The 27,044-nt window shown below is 36.4% G+C and overlaps 1 protein-coding gene across 1 annotated transcript in view; it reads right to left on the reverse strand.

The window, feature by feature from the left end:
• The window catches only part of ADAMTS20 (ADAM metallopeptidase with thrombospondin type 1 motif 20), a 94,672-nt gene that overhangs the window by 58,907 nt on the left and 8,721 nt on the right, over positions 1–27,044 (reverse strand). The window contains exons 3-11 of the mRNA XM_035544066.1: positions 21,533–21,695; positions 16,280–16,542; positions 5,559–5,642; positions 4,734–4,858; positions 3,816–3,856; positions 3,412–3,517; positions 2,215–2,361; positions 1,439–1,580; positions 98–202 (exon numbers count right to left, since the gene is read on the reverse strand). Of these exons, the coding sequence (XP_035399959.1) occupies positions 98–202; positions 1,439–1,580; positions 2,215–2,361; positions 3,412–3,517; positions 3,816–3,856; positions 4,734–4,858; positions 5,559–5,642; positions 16,280–16,542; positions 21,533–21,695 (1,176 nt within the window). The remainder of the gene's footprint in view (positions 1–97; positions 203–1,438; positions 1,581–2,214; positions 2,362–3,411; positions 3,518–3,815; positions 3,857–4,733; positions 4,859–5,558; positions 5,643–16,279; positions 16,543–21,532; positions 21,696–27,044) is intronic.

A 27,044-nucleotide genomic window follows, 5' to 3' on the forward strand; every position in this document is an offset into this window, starting at 1 on the left:
CAGCCTCAACTAGAGAAATTGGGGCAACATGCTTTTGGGATGTTTGGTTTCCACCAATGACTTTGCCATATGCAAGATCTGAAAAACAAAAGCTTACCATTCCCACACCACAAACCGTTCCATCAGCCAAAGGCATGTGCTGAGTACGACATCCCTTGTGAACTCCTTCCGTACTTGTGCACCATAAGCGTTTGCACTGTTTCTTAAAAAAAAAAAAAAAAAAAAAAAGAAAGAAGAAAAAGATTACCTTTTTTGTGCCTGTAACACCACTTCAGATATCACTTGGGATATTTGCACTGTTTTTCTCATAAAATATGGGTTTAATTTTTGCTATTAGTACTATTAGTTTTCACACATAACTCTTCCCTCACCCCCCCTCCTCCTCCCCCCCCCCCAAAAAAAATTGATTTTGTATAACACTAGGCAGGAATGTGGAATATTTAAAACAGACATGATCAGAAAGAATAGATGACTATTTTCTAATTCATTAGATGATTTAATTAAAAAAACACATATGAGATTATGGGTAATACTATGCAGCACAGTTTGAGAATAATGTCCAGATAAAGACATTATTGGAATTATTTTTAAAAAGTCGCTGGCCAGAATATTAAGAAGAAAACCTTCTTTTCAGATTGTTAAAAAGACTCTTAATGGACAAATACCATTTACGGTTTACTAAATTTACAAAGCAGTCTTCAGTAATCATCCCTAGGTCTTTGAATTCCTCTTTACTGTTCTATAATATTCCCATAAAGCCTGACTCTTCCTAAACAGTACTTTACCTCAACAACAGCTCCACTTAATTCAGTCTGAATCTGATCTTAAATTGTCTCCTCTAAACAGCTCCAACAAGCCATGCAATACAAGTACAGGTATTCAACAAGTTGGTCCAAAATCTCTGTGTGACATCTTGACAGAAACGAATGAAGCCATAACACTATACTTGTCATTATATATTGTACTGGCAAACAGGCAACATTAAGTTTTCAAAATGCAACTAAAGTTTCAATCTTTATCTACTCAATTCCTTATATTATTATTTGCTTTCCAGATGCCAATTTTGCATTAACGAATTTTTGGTTAAGTACATCAAATGTACACTCTAACATGTATGGAAATACTTGACAAAGTAGAGGAAATCTGTACTTTGGACCAAACATTGGGAGAAAATATTTCAATTAATTGATAAATTTTAAAGATATAAATTTGTAAAAGTACTTAAATCAGGTAAGAAAGCTGTTAACGTAATATAGTGGTTGCAATGTGAAAACGCTTTCCACTGAACGATTTCCCTTCAGCAGTATAGAATCTGCACTTTGACATATTTAAGGATAAAATTATTCCAAAAATGGAGTGACTGAGATTTCATTTTTAAGCCTACCCCTCAGCAGTTTTTAGTACCTATTAAGAATGAGTCTGTGCATAGTTCACTCACCAGATAGGGGCAGACTTGTGACCCAAGACCAAACATAAGCTCACACTGCTTATTGACATCATACATTGATCCAGGCAGCTGAGAGGAAAGATCATATATTCTTCCACTAGGTTTGTCTAGAAGACATTCACCATAACCAGTACTGTTGTACAAACAGGAACAAAATGTGAGTTAATCATTCCTAATTAATTCATTGGGAGCATATTTACACAACGCTTACAGGTGCATATCTCAATGCAATTATGGGTTTGCACGCACACCTGACTATATAAAGAAATTAATTAATTGTAATTAATAAAATAAACTAGGTCACTTGATTTTTCTTTACTGGATTATATATCTACCAAACACAGCTTAGGGTCTTCGTTTTCTGACTGTCATTTCTCATTTTTACAATCTGACAAGAAAAAATGTTACTAACTAAAATTATACCTAACTTAACATTTTTTGAAATAAAAACTCCCTAAAATAAAGTGTGCCTGACTATTAAAATCATACTAAAGACTTTTTCAATAACCAAGGCCATGATATTAAAAAAATATATAAAAAAAGTGCTCTTAGCTTTACATTTTGAGGGTAACTTTACTGAAGCCACGGAACTAATCATCATCCAAAGAGTTAAATGCTTGTCATTTCTGGAGGACTGAGGCCCTACAAGTCAGTTGTTAAAGCCAACAACAACACAGAAGTGGTACTTCAGCAATACTTTTAAAATGCTTTTCAGATTGACACAAAACAGAAAAAAAAAAGTGCACAGCATTTATACTGGTACTTACTCAAGAAATTCTGTGATGTATTTTTGACTGCATTTTGACCAGGTCCATGGACTTGTATGGTAATTTAAAGTCGGAGCCATCACATGGTATTGATGTTTAATTCCAGCTTCTTTACATTTAAAACTGTCATCATGTGGCACATTGAATCTAAAAAGCAAAACAAACAAACTCCAAAACAAATTCAGCAATAATTAACTGAAACACTTCTCTCGTAGCAGCAAAAGCTCCAGTTTTGAGTTTGAAAACGCCTTAGCATTGTAATGGGTCTCCCTTATTATGGCTATCTGACATTATGGCAATAATGCTGAACCCAGTAAGAATTTTACAATTGCGTAATTCTTTAGTTCACCAGAAACATCCCAGTGTTTTGGGAGCATGACATTTTAAATAACCAACCCATCTACTGAACTGAATATACAGGTCATATCCAGACTGGCCATAACAGATTACCCCAACATTCACATCGTAACTCTTACTGTTCAATAACAAACTGCAGAGCACACCAACGTCATATTTATGCAACTAATACTTCACCATACTTTGTAATTCAGTTTAAATAAGATGATAAATGGCATGTCTATAAGTGAACTTCCAGGATTATGAAAATCAACTAGCTAGCTACTGAGCTCTGAAATGCCCTTGTTACCTACGCTGTGGTTACCTCCACCTCATGGAGCTAAGAGTACAGCACCCTTCTGCCATCATTGATGAGGTACGCCTCATAAAACAAAATGCTGTCATCTCTTATTTTTCTATGTAAAGTATTTCTCTTTGTGTTACTCTATTGTATTCTAAAAGGATCAAAGAGAAGGAAGAATATTTCTGCGTTATATTAACAAATGTCTTTCCTTAAATTACTATTGGGGCTAGAATGCAAGTGGAGTTAACAGGACTATGTTTCACATCTACGATACCTGTTCCAGTGTCCCAACCAGCTGATATGACAAAAGGACAGAAGATGGCTGTATGGCCAGTATCTCCAATCATCCAGATTTAGCAAGTGGCCAGGTTATAAACCTTGTGGATTCTCTACCTCTAGGTGGCTGGCAGACCTGACTTTGCAAGGGGCAAGAACAGTGACTGTTCTAAAAGGATGTAGCAGACTACTCACTCTTGGAAAAGTAGAGCCCATCACTGGAAACTGGTAGTATTCAAAAGGAAATAAAAAAAATTACCCACTGGGAAATAAGTACTTACACATGTCCAAGTTCATGTGCTATAGTAAAAGCAGCACTTAATCCATTTTCTTCACTTATAGAACAGCTGCGTAGTGGGTCACACATTGTACCTAACTCTGCCAAACCTGCAAAATTGAATTCTTATATAAAAGCTTAATAGAACAAGTTTTCACGTAGGAATGACTCTATAAACGAATGCTAAAGCACAAGACTTGAAAGTCATGCATGAACTATGCAACCAAATTTACATTAAACCAACTTCCACCTGAGATCACAGTATTGAAAAGATTACTTTTTTTTTGTCTCTCAATTAAATTTTACATCTATTTTCTGTTGTTTTTTTTCCCTGTTTATCTCCTACAGTAAAATTCTCTTACAGATTTTCTCTTGTAAGATCATACTGATTAAAAAAGAATAACTCACCTAGAGTATCACACTTCTCTCTAGCTCTGCAGATATCTTCCCTTGAAAGAAAAGATTTATTTGAAATTACTGGAGCAAATAAAAAGTACTTCAATGTAAAGTATTTCATTGTTGCTACATTAGTTACAGCAGTTTATAATCTCAATTTTCAATTTTTAATCTTGCAGTCCATTCAAACAATTTGTATTCTTGTGAAAGAAGTAATTTATATTCACGACACAACACTCACTGTATTACTTGCTATCTAGAATAAAAATTGATGTACTATGCTATTTCTCTACTATGTTCACACGTATAAAATGCTGCTGAAAATGTGCAGATTCCAGTCTACTTGAAAATACCTTACATAGTGGAGCAGATGTCAAAATAACAACATATTTCAGGACATATATCAAACACTTTAAGTGCTGGAGTGAGTCCAATTTGAACAACAGGTAAAAAATTAATGAAAAGGAAAAAAGAGGGAATATACTTCAGTGAATGAATGTCAGAACCTCCACTGAGCAAATCAGTGTACAACACTAATATTTTAACATTTTCCGTTTGTAAGCTTTTGGCGGTTCTAATTATGCCCTGACTATAAAGAGTTGCATCACTGCATCCTTTAGCTGATTCCATTATATGCAACTTACACGCTGAATGGTTGAAGAACTCATTTCCTTGTAACAATTTCAGGTCAAAATAATTTCTGTTATCTTTAACATAAGCTTGATCAAATGCTTAATTACCAACACAGCACTGCAAGTCTAATTGCTCACGTATTGATGATCTGTGGTTAGGGAAACGCAAGATATTCTTTACTGACTCCAATTAACTACTAACAGTGTCTGTGGGACAGTTAAAAATGATGATGTAAGAAAGAAACTGAAGCATTTGTCTCACCTAGCTGAGTAATTCTGGCTATTTCAGATACCATACCTAGTGATAAGAACAGCAGTATCGTGATGAGAAGGGTGAGCATCATCCAAAATGTTTTGTGCTTGCTGCCATAAGCAAAAATTACGAAGCGTGGTAGCTGCATTGAAAGTGATAGCTGGTCCTTCCTAAGCAAGAAATGTCCAAGAAATAAAAAGGGTTGTAAGATTCACATGCTTGCACTTATTATTTTGTCGTTTGTGCCCCTAATCTTCAAAACAATGACTGTGAGTGGAAAGGAGTCCTGAGCTGGACTCCACACAGGAGCTCACCCACACAGATTTGTTTGCAGAATCAGGATCTTAATTTAGCTAAAAGTCACCAGTCATGAGACCCTTTTCTTAATGTATCCTGTGTTAGATACAGAAAAATAGGGTAGCAGACATTTATAATATATAAATATAAAAAACATATACCTGAAAAATATGTATTTCTTACAATTTAAAATATTACAGCTGTTGGTGCTGAAAACTTGCAGTCAAAACCCTCTAAAAGTTGCCCTTTCCCAGTTGCATTTGCATGAATAGTTATGTCAAAACCTTTCATACAGTATCTGATTTAAGCCCATTTAAGTCATCAGGAGGTGCTTATAGACAGATGGTGAAATACACACATCAAATAAAGGCTCTGCAGTTAACCTCTGTATACATTCATTAAATATGCACTGTGCTATGAGAGCATTTAATATTTATTCTCCTTTTCTAGAATAAAATTATACAGTTAAATTTAAAAAAAAAGTATTTAAAATACTTTAAAGTTTGGAATTATAATGCAAATTTGTATATTTTTTATTCTATTAGAAATATTTTTATTTTTTATTTTTCCTACCTGTTCATTGTGGATTACAATTAACTTTACAATAACGATATTTATAAGATTTCCAATGCTTGAATCTTTATAGATTGCTGCAACCTAAAGAGGAAGAAGTCAGAAGATCAAGATATTAAACTCATTTGACAAATCATATCATTCTGACATGCAAACAAGTTATCAAAGAATAACTAGTTTCTATACAACAGATGTCTCAGGCATCCTTCTGTACCTTTCCACCCAAGGGTTTGGTAATGAACCTGAAGTAGCTGCCCAGCTTTAAACTAAGATGCTACCTCAAAACAACTCACATTTACTACACACATGAAGGTCAGAATACGCATGCATGATGTTTTCCAGTACTACTCTCCACACAGAAGGTAACTATCCTACAAATGTTTTCCTAAATGCTACAAATGCATTTTTAAAATATCCAAAGAGTTATAATTTCATTCTCATTTCCAAACACTTAGATAGTATGTTGGTAAGCTTACTGTAGCAAGTACACCTATTATACACTGGAAGACCTGTAGTTTATTGATAAAATATCAAAGACAGAAAAAGAGTAATGTCACTGGGACCACGATAGATATAAGCTGGTTTACACAGATCATTTGTATAATTAATACCAAAATATTAGAGGGCTTCAGAAAGCAACTTTGAACCAATACATTTTTGCCTCTACTTTTCACAGAGGCAGGACTGAGTTGTAAGCCTGCACTGAAAACATACATGACACACTGCACAAAGGTTTCTTTACTCATTCATTTATTTGTATTTACATAACCAACAGGTATTTTTCTGTATAATATTGTCCCAGAGAGTGAAAACTGTAAGCCATTTCCACACACCAAATTAAACCATTTGGTAAGTTATTCTTCATAAAGGCAGTAAAAATCTTGATTCACTCTCAACAACTGCTTGAGACACCCCATCCATATGGATTCCACCATTTGGCTGATAGCAGCTGTTGAATAACAGCATTATCTAAATGAAAGCTGCCATCAAACACAGAAGCCCTGACCTTCCACCCCTCTGGCTTGTGCTAAGGCTGCAAGGCCACAAAAGGAACAGGATCAAGGATATGATGTAGCTGAAAACAGTATTTTTTTCTTTTCTTTTTCTTCTATCATGTCATGTTGATTACCATGATCTCATTCCTGGTGCAGCCTCTCCAAGACAAGTGCTGATGGAGGGAACGGTGCAGAAGAATAGACTTCTTTCAATGGTAGCCTACGCTTGAACTGGCTCAAACAGCTTGCAAAATCACAACCTTGCTCTCGGTGAATCCTGCATACCTGAGACCAAGTAATTCTGCTAAAAGTTGGCACTGACAGAGCCCTGGCTCCCCGTGACTCATACCATCCCTTTCTGTACACTGGATCGAGTACAATGTGCAGCACTGTCCTTCGTGCCTTTGTTGGCACACAAGCCGGATATAGAGGACTCTATAATAGCAGGGAAGGAGGCTGAGTTTTGTAATCCATGTGGAAAACATATTTCAGAGAAGCCCAGCTATCTGTCTGTTTCCTTCCATATGGACTGCATCCTTGGTTACTAACCAGCAAGTGTCCAATTATTCCGTGGAGCATCTCTCGAGCACACGCTGAACGGTTCAATTAGGAATAGAAACATGCAGAAGACCTTTATGAAAGAACAGGTGCCTGTACAGGCAGAGCTCAGGCACTATAGATTTAAAAATAAGAATGTATGCGGAGGATGTTACCTGAGTTTGAATGGAATAAACTACCATTTAACTACTACCAAAACTACCTTTGAGCTACCACAAATTATCAGCCTCAAATGCTTTTTGTTCTTTTTTTTTTTATAGTTTGAGATCCACTTCAATAAACCTAGTGAGGATATTTCTATGTATTTATCCTTCTTGTGAATGATCACAAACGGCCTAGGTACATTTCTGAATCAATTGTCTCTTAAAATAACCTAACACCATTATCACATTCATCTCATTTAACAAACATTAAGCTATCTGCCTAGCCTCGTTCGACAGTTAATGGAGAAGAAGAACAGACGAACTGTCATCTAGACATGCCTATCTGAAGATACATATTTAGATATATGTATTTCCAAACAAAACAGTACAATAAATTATTTCATTTCTTCATCCACTTAACAATGGGAGGAGACTAGATGTCTAACTAACAGATGTATGAGATTAATTCTAGCCCAACTCTTTCAAGTTTTACTTCTCTTCTGCAAAGAAGAAACAGAAAACTGGTTGATACAGCATTCCAAAATCATGTCAGAGAGGAATCTGAGATGAGACCTGCAAGGGTCTTTGGCTTATAATGCACTCTAGAAGGAGAAAATTGTCCTGAGGATTGACTCTCCTATCACTTAAGCTGATATAAGAGCTACTTACACCATAATCAGAGAATTTGTTACAGCACAAACCTATACAAGAACACCATACACATACAATGTTAATAGAAAGATCTTTTATAGAACAGGTAACAAAGCCAGACCGTTTTATGCCTCGAGTACAATGCTGAAACTGGTATTGCTATAGAAATGTGGTAAACATCTTTCAATTAAGTAGGTAAATGAGTCTAGTTAAGAATGCCTTGGTTTGGAACAGAATGCTCTGAAATTCAGGGAACAGCTCTATTTCACCGGCTGTCAAGAGCTATCAAGTAAAGAGTAAAGTGACACTAGATACATTGAACAACTAATGATACAGGATTTGTCCGGTTCTACAAGAATATATTTCCATTACAACAGTCAAAGTGATTGAGGTTGGGTGGGGTTTAACTAAGTTCAGCTGACGAGAAATAATATCACAAGTGCCTAAACTGGGACTACCATAATTTTCAGTGCAGCATTACCCTTCAGTTTCATAAAGGCCTCCAGTACTATAGTATGTGAGAGGAAGACTCATTTTTGGTCCTGGGTGACAAGAAGGATTTGAACAAAGAGCCCAAGCTGGAGCTTTCTTGGGATTAAAACTTGGCATTTCTTGTTCTTGTTTCTTATTGTAGTCGATGGATCCTTCCTCAGATACAGTAACAGGTTTCTGAAAAATCTGTTACTGTTGTATAACTGGTGTTTGTTGAGGTTATCTGCTAGCAAAATCTGAAAACAACAGATGCAAAGAAACCAGCACAAAACCCAGCCAGGTGCCTTCCTGTCTGCCTGTTGACACAACATCCATCTAAAACGTCTGAGCAAAGCACTTCTTCAAAAGGCAATGCAAATTGCTCATACCTCAGAGAAGATGTATGATCAGACTAAGTATGAGAGAAAAGAATATCTCATTGTACACCTGAAAGGCATCTGTTGTAGGACCTTAACCGCATATCCACACAACATCTGAGTTACTTACTGGCTACCTCTCTTTAGAGCACAGGTGAGATCTGAAATCTTGTCATTTAGATATCTGAGGCCTGCAGTTCCTGCCAGAATCTGAAGCATACTTTCTCTTGTACTGGAGGCACATAAGCACCTGTTAAATAAACTTAAAAGCTATCACAGCTCTCATTAACCCTATGCTCGAGCAAAAGTACGGATCCTCTGTCTCATGGGTGATTTCATGACCTCCAACAATTTAGTTGTTACTACCACTGCTTTAGAAAGATCAAGGAGCAAGACTGTGCTGGTAATGAGATGCTCCTACCAGCAATGTACGATATTTCCTGCAAGCTGGTTGAACGCATGGTAAAAGAAAAATTCTGAGAGTTGAAAACAACAAGCCAATCTCAAAAGATTTACCTAGGGAACTATACAGGCTAAAATTATCAGCTGAGACTTGAAATGATAGATCGATGCAGGACTATCAAAGTCCTGGAATATGATATTATTTCTTGTTTTATTGTAAGAAGTACAGGGATAAGTGCTCCCGGCCCCCATATTCTAGGGACACCTCTTTCAATGCTTTCTTATTGGAAGCATTCATAAAAAAGGATGAAATGGGATAGGAATTTAACAGAACACACCATTTCTTCACAATTTCCAGATCCACTTGCTTTATAGTGATCTAAATCCAGGCTTCACAAAAGAAGGAGACAACAGCCAAGACAAAGGGAAATAACTTTCAAGAGATTTTTCAGACTCTTGATATGGGCACCTACATCACTGAACAGAAGCTCAGACCACACAACAAAGAAAGGCCAAAAAAAAAAAAGAGCAAGAATGAATGTAGTTATCCTTCAATGGAAGGATCACGGTTTTCATCTTCATGAAATTCCCAAAGACTAAAGTCAGATCATGTCATCACCTCAGCTGTGGCTGCCAGGTGACTGGAAGCGACATGGTCACAGCAGAGGTTAGTTTCTCTTTTTGTCCCTGTTGTAGTTGTCCATTACACTGGAACTGTGAATTGTTGCAAACCGTCAAGTTCAGAAAAGGGGATAGAACATGAGCAAGTACCTCTAGAGGCTGGAAAAGAAGTGATAATATTTAAATAGAATTGAATTTCTTCAGATCTTTTTCCCCTGAATACTGCATCACAAGACCTCTTTTTCTCTTCTTGTCTGCTACACGCAACCATGATACCAGGAGAATACAAACATTCATATCACTTGAAAGAAACATGGTATCAGCTCTTAGCTCACATGTCTTCTGCAGGCTCCAACAATCTCTTATTTATCACTGTGGTGCTGAAAGGATGTGAGATATCCAGGACCTGGGAGATTTCTCCTTCACCTCTTCCATTGTCATATCCTGATTCTGCCATATATTTCGTAAGACCCCAGAATTGTCTGAAGTCATGAGATAAAGAAGTCATCACAGCATTTATTGCTTCACTGAGAGAGAATAAGAAAAAGCTGTTATTTCTGCCAGTGTTACTCCTATTCTGTTCCATCCACCTTTCCTATCCAAAATTGTTTTCTTTGGAGGAACCTAACACTGGTAGAGATTTCTCATGCAAACTTGCACAGATATACCTACACAGCTCAGAGAAACCATTCTTTCCTGCCATTTCCTACCGTCCTCTCCAATCTACCATCCCCTGAGTTATTCAAGCAGAGGTTCCAGCAGACTCCCTGTTGTGCTCTGATGGAGACAAACAGAAAGAACACATCCCTTTTAAAGGGTGAGTCACCCTGTCAGGAATGCCTGGGCACTGTCTTATCTGTAATTTGGGGACTAAGACAGTTGCAAAGATATCCCCTTAATGCTGCAGAAACGTGGCAAACGGTAACTTAGTCATCACCAGCTACAGTCTTTTGATGAAAACAGACACCAAGGCTATAATCAGATCACATCAAATGGCACCACGCATGGCTCAGATGTCAAAGCATCCTTCCTTTTAGTATCTGAAAGAAACTACCTGAAAAGATCATTTCACAGGGAACAATTATTTGTTCCTTGGCCAGACTTTTCTACCCCTTAGAAGCTTCACACACACAAAAAAAAAAAGACAATGGTATTGTTTGGAAAATGTCTCCTTCTTATACATGGGTCCTGTGTGGCTTATAGCAAGGCTTTTGTTATAATTAAACAGAACTAAGGCTTCACCATCGGGATAGACCTGGAACACTGTCCTGCTGAGAACACCACAGATTAGTACTAACCTAACTATTAAATATCTAATTAACAACAACAGAACTAGCTAACAATAGTAGTAAAGAGCACTAACAGCAGTGAATTATAATGATGGCAGTATGTGCCTGCTTAAGTGCTGCAGAATTTCCATTTCTGTGTTACCTGACGGACCTCAAGATACAGCATCACACGATGAGGCACTACAGCATTTGGTAACAGGCACCCTGGAGCTGGAACAGTTGTAAGGGTAGTCAGTCGAGAAAACAAAAAGTGTTTTTTATAGAGAGAGATATCTGTATGTCAAGATACAGTTTGTATGGGAATGAGCTTAAGCAAGAACAACTGGCTTTGTGCTGGCTCTCTTTATCTTAAGATAAGCGAAATGTAAAGCACTGAACATTACTGCAGCATTAATAGCAATACACTGACCTGAGTGAAAAAGAAAGAGTAAAATACAAGAGTAGCAGCCTTTCAGCAGTAGAGAAACACACATCAGAAGTTTTTGAACTCAAAAATGTATTTTGTCATTCAGATGCCAACTCATACAAAAGTAATATGATTAACCTACAATTTATTTCAGTCTACTGCCTATTTTAAAAATTATGACTATATGCTAGATTCAATAACGTTAGCCGTTCCTAAATGCTAGCCTGCATCTGGATATTTTCCCATGCTGTTATGGAAAGCTGAAATGTTAACAGTTGCATAGCATGAACTGCTATGAAAGTCTAAAAACATTCTTTAAACTCATGCCGTATATATTAGGACAAAATCATTCAGCTGGTTTTTAATGAAAGGGGGCAGCATGCTGAGGCATGGATTCTTTCCACATAGAAAATGTTTCAGGGTGTATGCTGCTGATGATATGCTGCCACTATGCTGTCAGAAGGGAAAAAAATATATAAACAAGTCTACAACTAGAAGCATTTTTTTTATTTCTCATTTTTTGCTGTTAAGAGCTGTTACTCAGTGCCTTACATTTTACATCTTAGTAAATTATAGTAGGCATAAAATGTTACTAAAATGACAGTAGTATATCAATGGCAGTTTGTGTAATCTTTCAGATTTATTCAGATCAAAGAACAAAACAATGAAGAGTAAAAGCCTCCCTGCACAAAGAGAGGTGCAGTCCACATCAGGAACTTGATGAAAACAGAAATAGCAGGGTTTAATACTAATTTATAACGGTACTGTTTTGCCATTGAATAATACCATTTTAAGATTCCACAAACCCCCTGCAAGCTAAATGAGCTAAACTGACGCTGTCTCAATCCTCTCCGTGAATGTGCGGCCGCCCTCCTGCCATACCACAGCCCTGGCACTCACAACCAGACAAGCAGCCAAGTCCACAACGTGAGCTGGCCAACAGAGCCGTACCCCAGGTGGTTTCACATGTCACATTTTCTTTTCAGAAAGACAAGAGATTACACAGGTCTTGCTGCAAGCAGGCTAATAATAGACTAAGAAGTCTCCAAAATAACTATTTAAACTGTAAATATCTTTAAATGGGTCAGTACTAAGGTGCCTGATAGAGAAAAAGACAGTGCCACAAAATATATTATGGAACCTGATGTGACAATTTTCTGGTGTTTTTATAGTAAACTCCAAGGTTTTAACGAATTTTAATGAATTATCTCAACTTCTAAGATCTCACTTTCCTGTTAGGAACTTTGAACTGCTGCAACCTAAATTCCTAAGACAGAGTCTTCCAGCCACGAAATCTACTAAGACAGAACCTACTATGTTGGTGCAACATTTAGAAGAACAAGAAAGAACATGGGGAGTTAAGTGAATGCAGATTTTTTTTATTAATCATTTCACATTAAATAATGCCACTGTTTATTGTATTTCAATATAAAAATTTTGATAAAGTCCTAAGCCTTTCCATGGCAAAGCTATTCTTTGTACTCTCAAATACATCCTTCAACCAGCAGTAAAAAGCATTTCCAAGACAGAGTAAATACTATGAATACTCATTCCAGTTTAAATGCATTCCAGTTTCAGTTCAATGGGATTACTCGCATGCTGAGAGTTAAGCCTTTTCAGGTTGAATTGGATGAGTGACAAGACACTTAAAACCCTAAAAATATTTAGCAGTACATTTTGGTTCTTATTTTCCACCCATAAAATATATATATACATATACATATATATACATATATATATATATATCCTATAGCAGCAAGTTTACTCTTCTGGTTTTGTTGATGTTTAAAATAAGAAGGAAAAAAAAAAAGAAAAAAACGGGCCAGGATCTCAAAGGTTCTTCTAGGAGCTAGATATCTAAGTTTCATTAAAATTTAATGGGATTTATATGCTTAAACTTTAGGTTTCTTTAAAATCCAAGCCAAAACTGGATATCCTCAGAAGTTTCAGAATGATAAGAGCAAAATATAATGCTTGATTCATTTAAAATGCCAGCAATCTGACAATTTCCTGTAACAGTAGAAGTTGCTTGACCAGACACAAGTACCAGTTAAGTTTAATAATCAAAGCTATCTGTGTAATGGTAGAAAGGATAAAATTTAATAGTTTCATTTCTTCCCTTTGTGGGTAATGAAATAAGACTAATAAGGGTTCTATTTCAAACAGGAATAGACTGTGCATCAAGAAAATACCCACTTGCAAACTGATGAATTCTGATATAGACTACATAGCAAAGAGCAGTAGTTACTTGTTTTCCTATTCTCCACATTTATTACTAGCTTATTGAAGCATAAGCATGCTGGGGCATGAGAAGGAAGAAAAGATAGCGAAGATACTATCTTCATATGCATATATTGGATTTGTTTGACAAAGCAACATGTATGTGTGTAAAGGGTTAGACCAGATGACCTTCCAGAGGTCCCTTACAACTTATATTACTCAGTGGTTCTATGACTATTTGAAATGCTTAAAGAAGTAGAGGACACTAAGCTGGAATATGTACTCTTGGGGGGAAAAATTAACTCGACTGTGAAGAAAAATTTTCCACAGTTAGGATCCAATTTTGTATTTCCAAGAAGTTTTGCATTTATAAAAGCTAAGTATTTCTACGCAAAGGTTTAAACAAGCTTCTGTTTCAAGATTACCTTCAGAACTAGCAGATGTGCATGTGGACTAATAGCTGCCAAAAGATGCTCATTATACATCTTGCTGAAAACTGTAGTAAAGATATTAAATTCACATTAAAGGTGCCTTTTTGTTGTGTGCCATTACCTCAAAGCCAGCAATAAATGACCTAAGCCCTAGTTCTACAGTATTGACAGGTGCATGCAAGAATGAAGTCACAAGATTTATAGCAAAGAACTGGTGTTTTTTTCATTCATCATGTATATGTTAAATGCTAATCTTAAAAACAGCTTATATAGGCTCTCTTTAGAAGCAGTTATACAGTGAATACCCTATTTAGTTAGTAGAAGTCCAATTATGTGAGTGAAGAGACAGGAAACAAACATTATAAGGCACAGTAGTTGAATGAATGACCTCTACAGATACAGGAACTGTGTTTGCTCTAAACAACAACAAAAAAATTAAACGTATCATTTCATCTAACTGTGAGGTTTTTATAGAAAAACAGCTTCTATTTTAAAATTATGTTTGGACCACTTCATTTTGATTTGTAGTACAACTCTGTATTAAAAAGTCATTTTATAATAACGACATTTTCAGGACCAATAGTTTCTAAATGATTTTCAAACTGAATTTGTGCTGTAAGTTTAAAAGGAAAAAACACCTTCCAACAGTGATTTTTTTTGGTCAGACATGACCTTTCAGACCTTCAATGCTAGCATAAAAACTCAAAGACTATACTGAATTACCAAAAACCTGAGATGAGATTCAGCACACATTTAATTTTCATAATTTTTCTTATAAAATGATCAAAGAAGATTCCATCCAACTCTGCTATTGTGCAATGATAGCAGAGTTCTGAAGTTATATAAGAAGCTCTACAAAAAAAAAAAAAATATTTAAGTATGATACAGATGTTAGTCATACTTCAAAAATGCAATTTTCTTTGTAAGACACAGAGATAAAGTGTGCAACCGCACAGGACGAAGACAGCATTTAACAAGAGATTATAGTGCTACTGTAATTGCATTGTAAGGTGCACAATAGGGAGAAAACAGATTTTACATTTTGAAAATCCCCTTCCCCCACCCTCCTGATTTTTTAAAATTATATAACGTTTTTCCGTGTAAAAATCAATGTGGCACATTAAGACTTCTAAACTCTGATACCTACACCTGTGTAAGAGGTGACAGCACCTCTGTCAGCTGGTCATCTAGTCATGACAGTGAACAGAACTCGGTTCAGTTGCCTGCATGCTGTATCTAGTGTCATTTCAGATGCTTTAAGAGATTTCATCCCTACAAAGAACTAGCACATATGACACAGTCTACACGAGACCTGCACACCTTTGTGAAGCAGCAGCTGGGGCCAAGGTGGATATCCTATGGCATCTTAATTTGTTTCATAGAAGTATCCAGTGCCAATTAATTGAGCCCCAGGGAAACTATTGAGCTATTCCGTTTATCCAAAAGTAGATGTCTATAACTGATCAAGCGAAGAGCTCTCTTTTTTAAACCAGATACCTCCACAGAAACCTAAGCGTAGGTATCTTCATTTGCAAGCCCAACAAAAAGATACAGCTTTCATCTACTAAAGTAGTTTAATTTATGTAAGGACACAAATCTAGAGATTTGAACACAAATTATAGAGAGTATTTTAGCACATGTTTTAATGAAAAACAGTTCAACAGATGTCATAGTAAACCTTTTGATTTTACAGAGCATGTTGTACTGAGTTCAGAGCCAATACAAGAGGTGACTTTTAGTTGAGCTCTTTCTGTGTTGAATTCTTCCTTGAACCAGAAGTCAACTCAAAATCTGACCCATATTAATTCGAAGTTACTTGAAAAAGTAGGATTACTATAATCAAGCATTTTTTCACAATGCCTTTTAACCTCTGTGTCTGCTGTAATTAATCTGTATGTTTAACTCACTGAAGCTTAACAATTCTTTTAATGTAACAGCAAATCAGGAAATGGGTCAGAGTATTTCACCTACACACCTTACTGCATTAAGCTGGAAAGGTGAAGAATCTGAAATTTGGGCTTTACATTTTTTGTTTATGGAATCTTTATTTTAATACAGAATTCAGTCAAATCAGAAGAGTGGGGAGTTGCAAAAGAGAAAACACCAGAACAGAAATAACATAAATTGCTAATAATTATGAACTTCGGTTTTACTTACTATTGACATCAGTGTTAATATATAGTGCTGTAAATTCTGCCCGTGGTGACGAACCATTTTGGTGTCAGCTGTAACCATCACTTCTACATATCGTGGATAAGAAAGAAAACGTTTTTTCCGGGAACGTGAATTATTGCCACCATCCTTTAAAGATAGATTTTTAAAAGCATACTCTATACTTGGGGACTTCTGTAAAACATTTCTCTCTTCATTTAAATTGCTGAAGTCTGGATGTAGTAAAGTGCTTTCTTTCAGCTTGTTTTCTGTAAAGCAAAAAAAGACTTAATGTAGAATGCAGTTTTTAAATTTAGAGATAGACAGGTAAAACTCTGCCTAAAATAGAAAAATTGTAATTATGAGCTTACTTCCAAGGAAACCAGTACAAGAATAAAAAAATAAATTAAACATGGAATGCTGTAATAGGAACATCAAAATAGCTATCTTGAACATTAGTATTTACTCCCTCCATATACAAATAAATTGTTGAAAGTTGGTTAAGAATTAGACAGCGGTATTATTGTTCCTGGAACACAGCGTAATCCAAACAGGCAGGCTGGAAGGAGATAAGTACTACAATCTAAGCAGTGCAAGAAAGGTAACAAATTAAAATATCCATTTTTACACACAAACCTTTAACACCAATAAAGCCAACCATAGCAAGCCACAACAAAGACTAGACCTGAGCCCTGAATTCAAGTCCCTGTTGACTTTTTCATTTATGTATCATTAAATTTGTATAAAGTGATTTCCTTGACAGCTTCATTAATATTCATCATATTGAATCAGGGTTTAAAAGATATAGCTCGGAGGCATTTTAGTATTGTAACACTTCCCAATTATAGCATGTACTCCAGCCACCAGGGACTTCTGATGCCTGACAAAACTCATGCATTGATCACGGTCACCTCAGCAGCAGCCCACAAAAATACTTCGCTGAGAAGCACATCTGAATTCTAACTGTTCTCAGGAACTTGAGCACCTAATGAGATACTTCGAGCCACTCAGAAGCAGTCTTCACTGTTTTTCTGGAGGCTAGACGTCTTCTTAATGAGCAGCTACTGAAGAATATGGCTACTTTTGAGAGGTAAACTATCTGTCTCCATTAAAGTCAGGGCACAATACAGCCAGAAAATCATAGAATCATTAAGGTTGGAAAAGAGCTCCAAGATCATCTGGTCCAACCATCCCCCTACCACCAATGTCACCCACTAACCCATGTCCCTAAGCACCACGTCCAACCTTTCCTTGAACACCCCCAGGGACAGTGACGCCACCACCTCCCTGGGCAACCCGTTCCAATGCCTGACTGCTCTTTCTGAGAAGAAATGTCTCCTCATTTCCAACCTGAACCTCCCTGGCAACACTTGAGGCCATTCCTTCTTGTCCAAAATGGCAGTAAAGGGACAACAGCGAGCGCCTTTAAGTTTGCTGAGTAGTCACCTGAGAATCAGTCACAAAATACAAGTACAGTAATTGCAAAAATATTGGCACTAACAATTAAAGAAGGAATTCAAAAGAAATGTGGGGGCTGGCATAGAAAAGGAACATGTTAGTGAGTACCTACTTATATCAGATATTTTCAGACTGACTGAGCCTGATTAAAGAGAACTAGCTGAAGCAGTCTCACATTCACATCATTTTTAGTAAGGTACAGAAGGTGTCAGACTAGACTACTGGAAAAAGTGCAAAACAGCACCTGTATTTAAAATGAGAGTCTAAGACAAATTTGCGGACCAGCCAAGACAACTCCAGTACTCGAACAAATAAAAATAACTGTGTTTATAAATAAACAAAAGGATGAGTAATAGCTATCATATTTATCAAAAACGTTATGACAAACTCTTCTAGTTTCCCTGTACTGAGGAAACAGAATTTATGAATAAAGGAAATGCAACAGATGTCTTATCCTGACTTGAGTAGGGCTTATGGCACAGTTTCCAATTAACTTTTCATCAACAAGTTAAAAAGAAACTAGAAACAAGTGTGGAAAAAGATTAGCTAGACATCTATAGAAGTAATTACCATGGCCTGATTCCAAACTAAAAAGATGTATTAAATGAGATTTCAAAGGCGACATGTTGTATATCTGCTATTCAAAATATTTTATTCACAAAGTAAAAAACTAGATGTGCAGACGTCAGAGGTTGGGAAGAGTACTACACATGTTGGAGGACAGCATCAGATCTCAGAATGATCTAGAAAAACGGAGGCAGCGGCTTAGAAAAAGAAAAGCTGCAATTCAAGGGAAAGAAATGCAAAGTTCTGCATTTGGCCAGAGATGAAAAGTGACAATAACTTTTTTTTTATTTTTAAGCAAAGGATCTCAAACATTACAGTCAATGACAAGTTGAAACAATAGGTTTTTTTTTTCTGGGGGTAGTGGGGAGGGGGATGGGACAGGACAGACAGACAACAACAACAACAGAATAAGTTATCTTGGAATGTATAAATTGCTACGCTGTCCATATGCATCTAAGGCATTCCCTCCATGCTGCTCAGCATAGACTATGCTTCTGCTAAAACCTCGTGTTTTGGGATTTTTTTTTTTTTAAAGTAAACTAATTTGAATAGCTTAACTATTTATTAAACTATTTTTTTTCCAATACAAAACACAAAATCTGGAAAAATCCAGGGGAATACAGCTATGTGAAGAAACCTGAACACATGATCCATACAGAACAGTTTAGAAAAAAGGGCATCTTTACTCCAAAGAGAAGTATGTTACTAGCAGACCTTCTTCAGATCTGCAAGGAAAAGAACACGCTATCAACTCCGAAAAAATGCTGAATACCTCCTGGACTTAAAGTGTTAAAAGGCAACTGGGGGTATGGTTATAAGGAAAACGTTATTTCACAAACGGTTACATGCAGGGACAGGAAGTCTAGGAAAGTTTGTAATTTCCATAGAGATCTGACGAATATTAGAAATGGAGGAAGAGTTGATCTTGACTTGCTACAGTAACATAAGCAATCTTATTTCCTTTCAATCCTTCTTTCAGTGTTTCTTGTAATTTATTTTAAGAAAACAAATAATATATGCACAAATTAGGAAATACTGTAAAGGTAAAACAGAATATGGCAAGTCAAGATGAAAGATTTAACATTTTGATACTGTATCGACGAACAAGTAAGAAACAGTTTAAAACAAAAGAAAACAGATGAGGGATTCAAAGAAAATTTAGATATATCCAATACTAGTTTTCTTTAGACACAGATAATGGAATTCATCTGACTATATTAAACATGTATGTCTAATCATCCAGCTTCTCCTTACAGTCAGTGCAATGAAACTCATATTTCTTGGTAACAAATCATCTTACCCTAAAGAACACGTCCAAAATAAGCACATGAATGATAGTAAATATAAGTGACTTTCTCTCCTTTAAAGTTAAAAAGGGGCTAAGGATGACTAATGCAGATGTACAATGTCTAGAGTGGGATGAGACGGATCACTATCGTCATTATTGTTATAAATCACAACCTGATCAAACATCCACTGCTTAACTTAGAAATAATACTGCCGAATAGAAAGCCTCTCCACCTCCCCTTGTCAAAGTCCACCAGCTAAAGAACAACAAACTCTCATGATCACAAGTATTGCTAGATATACTGTTTCTCCTTGAAGGAAAAAAAAAAAGAAATAGACAGGCAAGGCTAGCATTAAAGGAGACAAATCTCGTACTTAGAAGAACAGAAATATAACCACACAAGCTTTTTTCTCCATAAATAGTTGTGCAATGTCCACCGTCCCTCAAAATAAGTTACAGTAATCCCTGGCTCACAGTCTTCTGTAGCTGATACAATACATGAAAAGGGGAAAATGACCACATTCTTAATGCTGGGAGAGCCTTTTCTTACAGTAAATTGTTTATATTAAGCATATTTTTATCACATGCAGCATAGGAAAAAGAACACAACCTTAAAGATCTCTTCTTTGGTTCAGTATATACCATTCATCACTTAAAAATATATATATACTTTTTAATCAATAGTTGCCTGGCTTTCAAAGTACTAACTCCATGTTCTGCAATAGCAACCACAAATAAACAGGTAGCAACAGCTTCCAGAAAAACAGACTCAAGAAAATAAATACATTTCAGCAGAATTTGTTCAATGGAAGATGATTGTAATTAAGGCCAGAAAGCAGCCATCTTCTAAAGAAAAGCAGAATTCTCAACATATTTTTCTGAGTACAAAATGCGATCTAAGAATTTTCCAAAATACTAACACCAGCCACAAGCTACTCCACTATTTTTGCAACTTATGTTTGAAAACAGCTGGTCAGATATTCCTTAAAAGAAAGTAATATTTGAGACTTTCTGAATTTCCATTTCTCCAGATGTACTCAGCGTTGCATAAACATTCCTGAAATGCAAGTAGATTCAAAATGCAAGAAATGCAGATTTCAGTCTCATGTAAAGTGGAGAATTTTAATTAGACAGGATGTTTCTAAATGCCAAGCTGAACCAAATTTAAGCTGCTTTCTGCTATTTTGGGTCTCCACCCAGTTGTGTTTTCTTTGATGCCCACTAAATGAAGCCCATATGCATCTATTAAAAGAAGGTATTTAATCTCTCGCTAGACTTAAAAAAAAAAAAAAAAATGCTTCAGATACAGCAAAAATGTTTTTAAAATGGCACTACCAGCAAAGCTTCAGAAGGACACTGCTCAGACAGGGCCTTCAAAGGCTTCTACATCGTAATATCTCAAAGCAGATGACATCTCAGTATTCAGAGTGTGACACATTCACTTGTGACACATCCTAACAGTATGCTTGTGTATTATACCCCCTTGCTTCTGCTTAGTTTAAATAAAGCTAAATATTGCTTTGTAGTATGACTACATTATTAAAATATCCATAGAGAAAAACACCTGTATCGATGGGTAATATTATATACTTCCATTTTTAAGGACAGATGTCCTATATTATCCATTAGATTTGCAATAAATTCATTATCTTTTGTGAATGTAAGCAATATAAACTCCTGTGGATCTGCTCCTTAAATGTTTACATATGACACACAGGTGTAAAAATAAATCCACAGAGAAGTTCTTGAAAAGCCAGGATACACTTCTACATACCCATTTTCTCCCACATCTAAACTAGCCACTGGCAAGAAAAAAACAATTGTTGCCAAGCCTATGTGAAAGAAAAGCATAGGTTCTAGTACAACAATCTTTCTTTTTTTTTTTTTTTAATATCAGAACATAAACACTTGAAAAAGTCACATTGAAATTTAAAGTAGGACTATACCTGAAACTTCACATGGTTTATGGGATTTCTGATACTTTTTATTAAATTCTTCATGCCTGTATATAAGATGTGGTTTGTTATGCTCATCTTCATGTTCACCTCCATCCGTTTTCATCAGAGGTTCTAAAAAATATTCACCATCATGTGCTTTAAAGGTGCCCATCTGAAAGTAAGAGAAGTAATAAATTTATTTTGCACTAAAATACCAATATAAAAACAATTTTAATGGAAGTAAACTATTTAAAATAATATTTTCAGAATAACGGAAATAAATTGCACTTGAGACGGAGGAAACTTCAGCAGAAGCTGCAGAGACGGAAGCTGGAAGTAAGGCAGTTTCTCTTTCAGAATCTTGTCCCACCAGTGTAAACCATAACAAAGACCACCTTACGTATTACCAATAAAACTTACATAAACCTCATAGAGTTAATGAAACAAAGAAGATCAGAGAAGTCAAAACAATCTAGGTATAACCAAGCAAGATCACCTGGGAAACTGTGCAGAGGGGAGTGGAAGCCATCAAGAAATTCAGGATTTGTGTTGTCTGAGTTCTAGATGAGGCCTTCTGTCCTTTATATCGTTGACATTTTTATTCTAAAATTGCATTTTGTCCACATATTAGCAACAGTGTTAACCTGATATTCTTTTCAGTATTTTTAAAAGAGTGAAACTAGTTTCAGGAATTCAGGGTTGACAGTTTCATAAATATGTTTCTTCTCTCTCTTTTTTTAATTCCCTAGGGGACGCACATGGTTAACTACGTAGTGGGAACCAAAAGAACTTGATTACCAACCAAAGCACTGGCATACATACAAAGGAAAAGAACAGAAATTAAGCTCCTTTTCCCACCACCCCATAATCCATTCAATTACAAAATCCTAACGTGGCATCTCTTCCTTCTCTCTGCACTTCTAACAAAAATTTATGGTTTCCTATGGCTTTAGTGCCATATTTCAGAAGATTATGAAAAGATGTGAAACAAAAGATGTGTAACTAGCAGAGGCGAGGACAGGCACAAGATTTGCTTAGAAACTACACAGCAACAAATGAGGACATAGTTCTATAAAACACAATTGAGGCTAGTGCAACTGCTAGAAGGAGGAAAAAACATGTAAGAATTTCAATTTAGCATCCAGAAAGAGGGAGTGCATAGCATCCCGTTGACTGTTTTGCCATATTATATTAGTGAGGCTTTTTATCCATAAAGAGAACAGTAAACATTTACATTATATGGATTAAGAGATTAGGTATTCAAGTCAACCTTGCAAACAAAGAGTGAGTGGCTGAGCAAGATATGTAAGAATAGATGTGAGAATACATATATTTTTTTCCCCAGCAGCCTACAGCAGTCTTTTAAAATCTGCTGCAGACTACTTTTGTAACCAGGGCATTACACCTGAATTATAATATCCCCTTGAATTCAGCGCCCTTCTAGCAGCGGCCAGTTTTTCTGTTTTTAAAAGACCGTTAGTTATGCTATGCAATAGCTATGCTACAGCTTGTCAGTTAGACCCAGGTAGGTGCAACTTTCTGGGCAAATTGACAGGCACAGATGTGGGGATCCTATCCCTAAGGGGCAAAGCAGTAAGAAGGGATGCTAAGACTCACATCAATGTTTTTATTTAAACTGTCCAAGTCCGAACCACTCAAGTGGCATAAATTTAGATTTGTGAACACTAACACACTAATTAATTCTTTTCTCCTGGCGTGTCCTAAACCCTATTACTTGGTAACAGAGTCGTTTTTTTATTATTATTTTTAAGATTTAATAAAAGCAAAGACTTTACTGCTGCTACTTTATTCCCCCATGTACATTTTATTTCCCTCTACTCCTAATAGCTAGAGCAGGTTCTTTATTGGCCACGTCAATGGCTTTTCCAATTAACAGGCTTTCAGATCTTACAAAGAAATGGTTTCAGCTATGACAAACATACCAAGTATGAGAATAATAGCACAGAACTAACAAGGAAAGTGTTTGTGCTGCGTTTTCAAACTCATCTTCCACAATAGCAAACTTCCACTGGAAAAAAAAAAAAAAAAAAAGAGAGCTGCAAGAACAAGAGTTTATATCTCTACCATTTCAAACAAAGAAAAAAAAAGTTAAAAAAAAATGCTAAGACGTTTTTGAGTGAGTTTGATAACTTTGAAAACTCCACTCAGATTCCTGATCCTGTACTCAATCAAATGCTGTGAGTGGTACACTACCTAGCAATTCGGAATTACATTTCTGAACGCATTGACCTGTCCAGTTCATGGAGAGAGTCAGCACGAGGCATTATGGCTAACCTAAGTCAGTCTAACATTGCTGATATTCCAACAGCAGCATTCCTGCCTTTCCCCTCTTCTCTTTGTGCACTCCCAAACTGCATTTCAGCAGCAGCAATGAAAAGTGCACCGACCCCTCTCCAGGGAAAATCTACACCTCCTATCAAGGAAAGTTATTTTTCAACCAAAACAGCAAGGGTTACCTGGGAACAGAGGACCATTTCTCCTGAAAATAAATACATAAATAAAAAATAAGCCTTGTATCAGCAAAAGCTAACTGCAAAACCAGACTATCAGGCACCTCAGAAGGTGCTCTAATGCCTGCCTATCCCACGGGGCCTAACAACAAATACACAGTATCAAATGCCTAGCAACATCTGGGCCTAACTTTCAGTACCTTATAGTTTAAATATCTCAGTCAGAACTATACAAGTATCTTCTTAATTGAAATCCAGAATCCTGTCCTAAGAATAGACGCGTTGAAGTCGTCTAGGGAAAAAAGGCAGGTAATTTTCCCTCTTAAAAGATATTCAGAAGTAGCAGTAACTGTGTTTACCTCTAGTTTACATTAAATAGAGAAAATGCCTAGAAAGCAAAAGAAACAAATTCTCCTTTGTTAAAAATAGCAAAGAAAAAAAATACATCATACGCTTACAATCCAAAAAATTCGGAGAGACAGCTGGAAGGGAGGAATCCTCCATTGCATTTCATGCCCTCAAAATTGTTCTTAGTGTTTTTCCTTTTTGTTTGAAACCAGATTAATACAAAAAGCACAATAATGTCCTTAAAACAGGAGATTCCAACTTTCCAGATGTTTGGGCTAGCCACTTCAGAAAAACAGTGCTGGGTTTCTTCTTCCTTGTTCACGCTCTGGCCCAGTATCCCAGGACCACTGTTTAGTCGTGTACAAAATGGCTGATCAAAACCCATAATGCAAAAAACTTTTATTCTCTCCTTAATCCTCTCCTCATCAACAGTATATGGATACACAAGCAATAACTACTGCCACTGTTTAGGAACACCTCCCAGCAGCAGCCCACGATAACTTTATTTTGTTGCACATCCCCTGTGCAAGTTCAAGAGAACTCTTTATATTGCAGGTGAAAACAGAAAGGATGAGAAAAAGTGCTCTAACATAAGCGTGTATTATATCTGTAATTTAAAACCCAAGCAGACATTACAATCTATTCGACAGTCACCGGTGAAATAAATTTGGAGTGGAATACCAAACTAACAAAAATCCAAGCTCTGGGAGACAGCGATACCCATATGTGGTTGCAGTCGGATTAATGAGTGGAAACCAGCATCTCAGAAAGCAACTCAGTCAAAAGAAAAAGTTAAGAGAAGCTAAGCTTGAAACCACCAATATCAATTCTTAGACTAAAGCTGGATTTTGATTAGCTACACATGGTTTCCTCCTCATTTGCCTAGCACACAGGTCTACAAACTATGTTGTTCTGCCTGGTGTGCAGTCCTTCATTCACAAAAGCGATGCTTCTTCTGGTGATCTGGTGACAGATCCTGCAGATACAAATGGAGCCATTACTGTGAGTTAGGCTCGCAAGGAAGAGGGCTGTAAGATCCAAATGAAAATTACTTTGGTAAAAACAAATAAACCAAACAAAGTCACTGAGATGTACAGAGGCAGGTTGCTGAAACAGGAGCCCACGCATTTGCAGGAAATGGAATCAGAAATGAACTGGATTTACTTATCAGCCACAGATGCCTCTGAAATCATGTAACAAGAAATCTGCCCTAAACATTCTATTTCTGTTCTCAGATAAAGAGGGAAAAGTACATTTAAAAGATCTCTTCAGTGGAAGTGGAATACAAAATTGAAAACAGTCTCTTGCACATCATAAATAAGTGGTCCAAAGAAAGTAGGAAAGAGTGAGCACTACGCAGAACTGTGTGCGTATGCACAGATTTGAGGAAATTTATGAGAAAGCCCACATGAGAAAAATAATTTATTTCTTGGATTTAAAATCTTCTGGATGAACTAGACACATTCTATTGAATCAAGGTTCAATGGATCAACGCAGCTACTCACTCTGTATGGTATGTCTCAGGGGTTTAAAGTGGCTTAAAAGTGTATAGTCTTAATCAATGCGTTTGCTCTATTCCAGGAGTAGTAGAAATAAGTATTGCAGGATTTATGGGTAAAGTACGGACCATACCCATATATACAAATTACATCCTTGTGTATAATGGCAACTTGGAAGAACACATGGAAGACATAAGGGATATACAGCAGGTTTCAGAAACATGGAATTAATCTTAATCTGTCCAACAGCAAAATTGGAAAGATTTCAGAAAAATGCTAAACGAATGACTGAAGTTCTGGAAAACATGACTCCAAACTGGCAGACTCCCTCCCAGGTAAGCTCTGCTCCTATGCTTAAGTATTTTTCATGCCCTCATAGCATGGCTTCTCAACTCCAGCTCAAAAACCTGCAAGTAGCTTACAGCACAGGTACTTTCTCAGTCAAAGTTAGAAAATACCTTTCTTTCGTATTATTCTCTCTCTCTCGTTCAGTGTTGTGTTAATTCAAAACTCTTCCAAATAATGTGAGAAGCCCTTCGCCCTTCTCTGCCCGTTCCACTGTTACAATGTTTTCTAATGAAAGACTTGAGAAGAATAGCCTAATTAGTTCACCGAAGAAAAAAAGTGTTAGAGGTTATCTGATCATGGTACAGTGCCAACATCTGGAAGAGAGATTTCTACCAGAAAATTAACGAGAAACACAGTAAGATGTAGTGATTGCCAGCTCACTTATTAAAACTACAGATAATATAATAAAGGAAATAGGAATAAAAATAATATACCAGCAAAACAACATTAAAAAAAATCTACCTAGCAATGAAAAAATGTTACCTGGTGGAACACCTTTTTACGAGTGATTAGAAGCAGTATTACATTTCAAGCTCTTAAAGATTGATAGAATAAAGTGCTACAAAAAGAATAGGGAAAAATATTTGATCATCAGTTGAACCGTATGATCTGACTTCACATTTCCTCACAAATTCTGTGACACTAGGATTTCATTAGCAGATAGAAATCATACCCTTGGCGTACTAAATCACACCTGTAACAGAATTAGTAAGGCAACCCATCCTTGCTCAGAAGTATCCTCGTCTGAGAAGACAGGTCCCTAGTCACTGGCTGAATACAAGTTCCAATTTGGAATTACATAATTAAGTTCCACGTAAAATCCTGAAGGGCTCCTACCTACTAATGTGTTTAGAT

This window comes from Cygnus atratus, chromosome 1 (assembly GCF_013377495.2).
Source record: "Cygnus atratus isolate AKBS03 ecotype Queensland, Australia chromosome 1, CAtr_DNAZoo_HiC_assembly, whole genome shotgun sequence".
Lineage (NCBI taxonomy): Eukaryota > Metazoa > Chordata > Aves > Anseriformes > Anatidae > Cygnus > Cygnus atratus.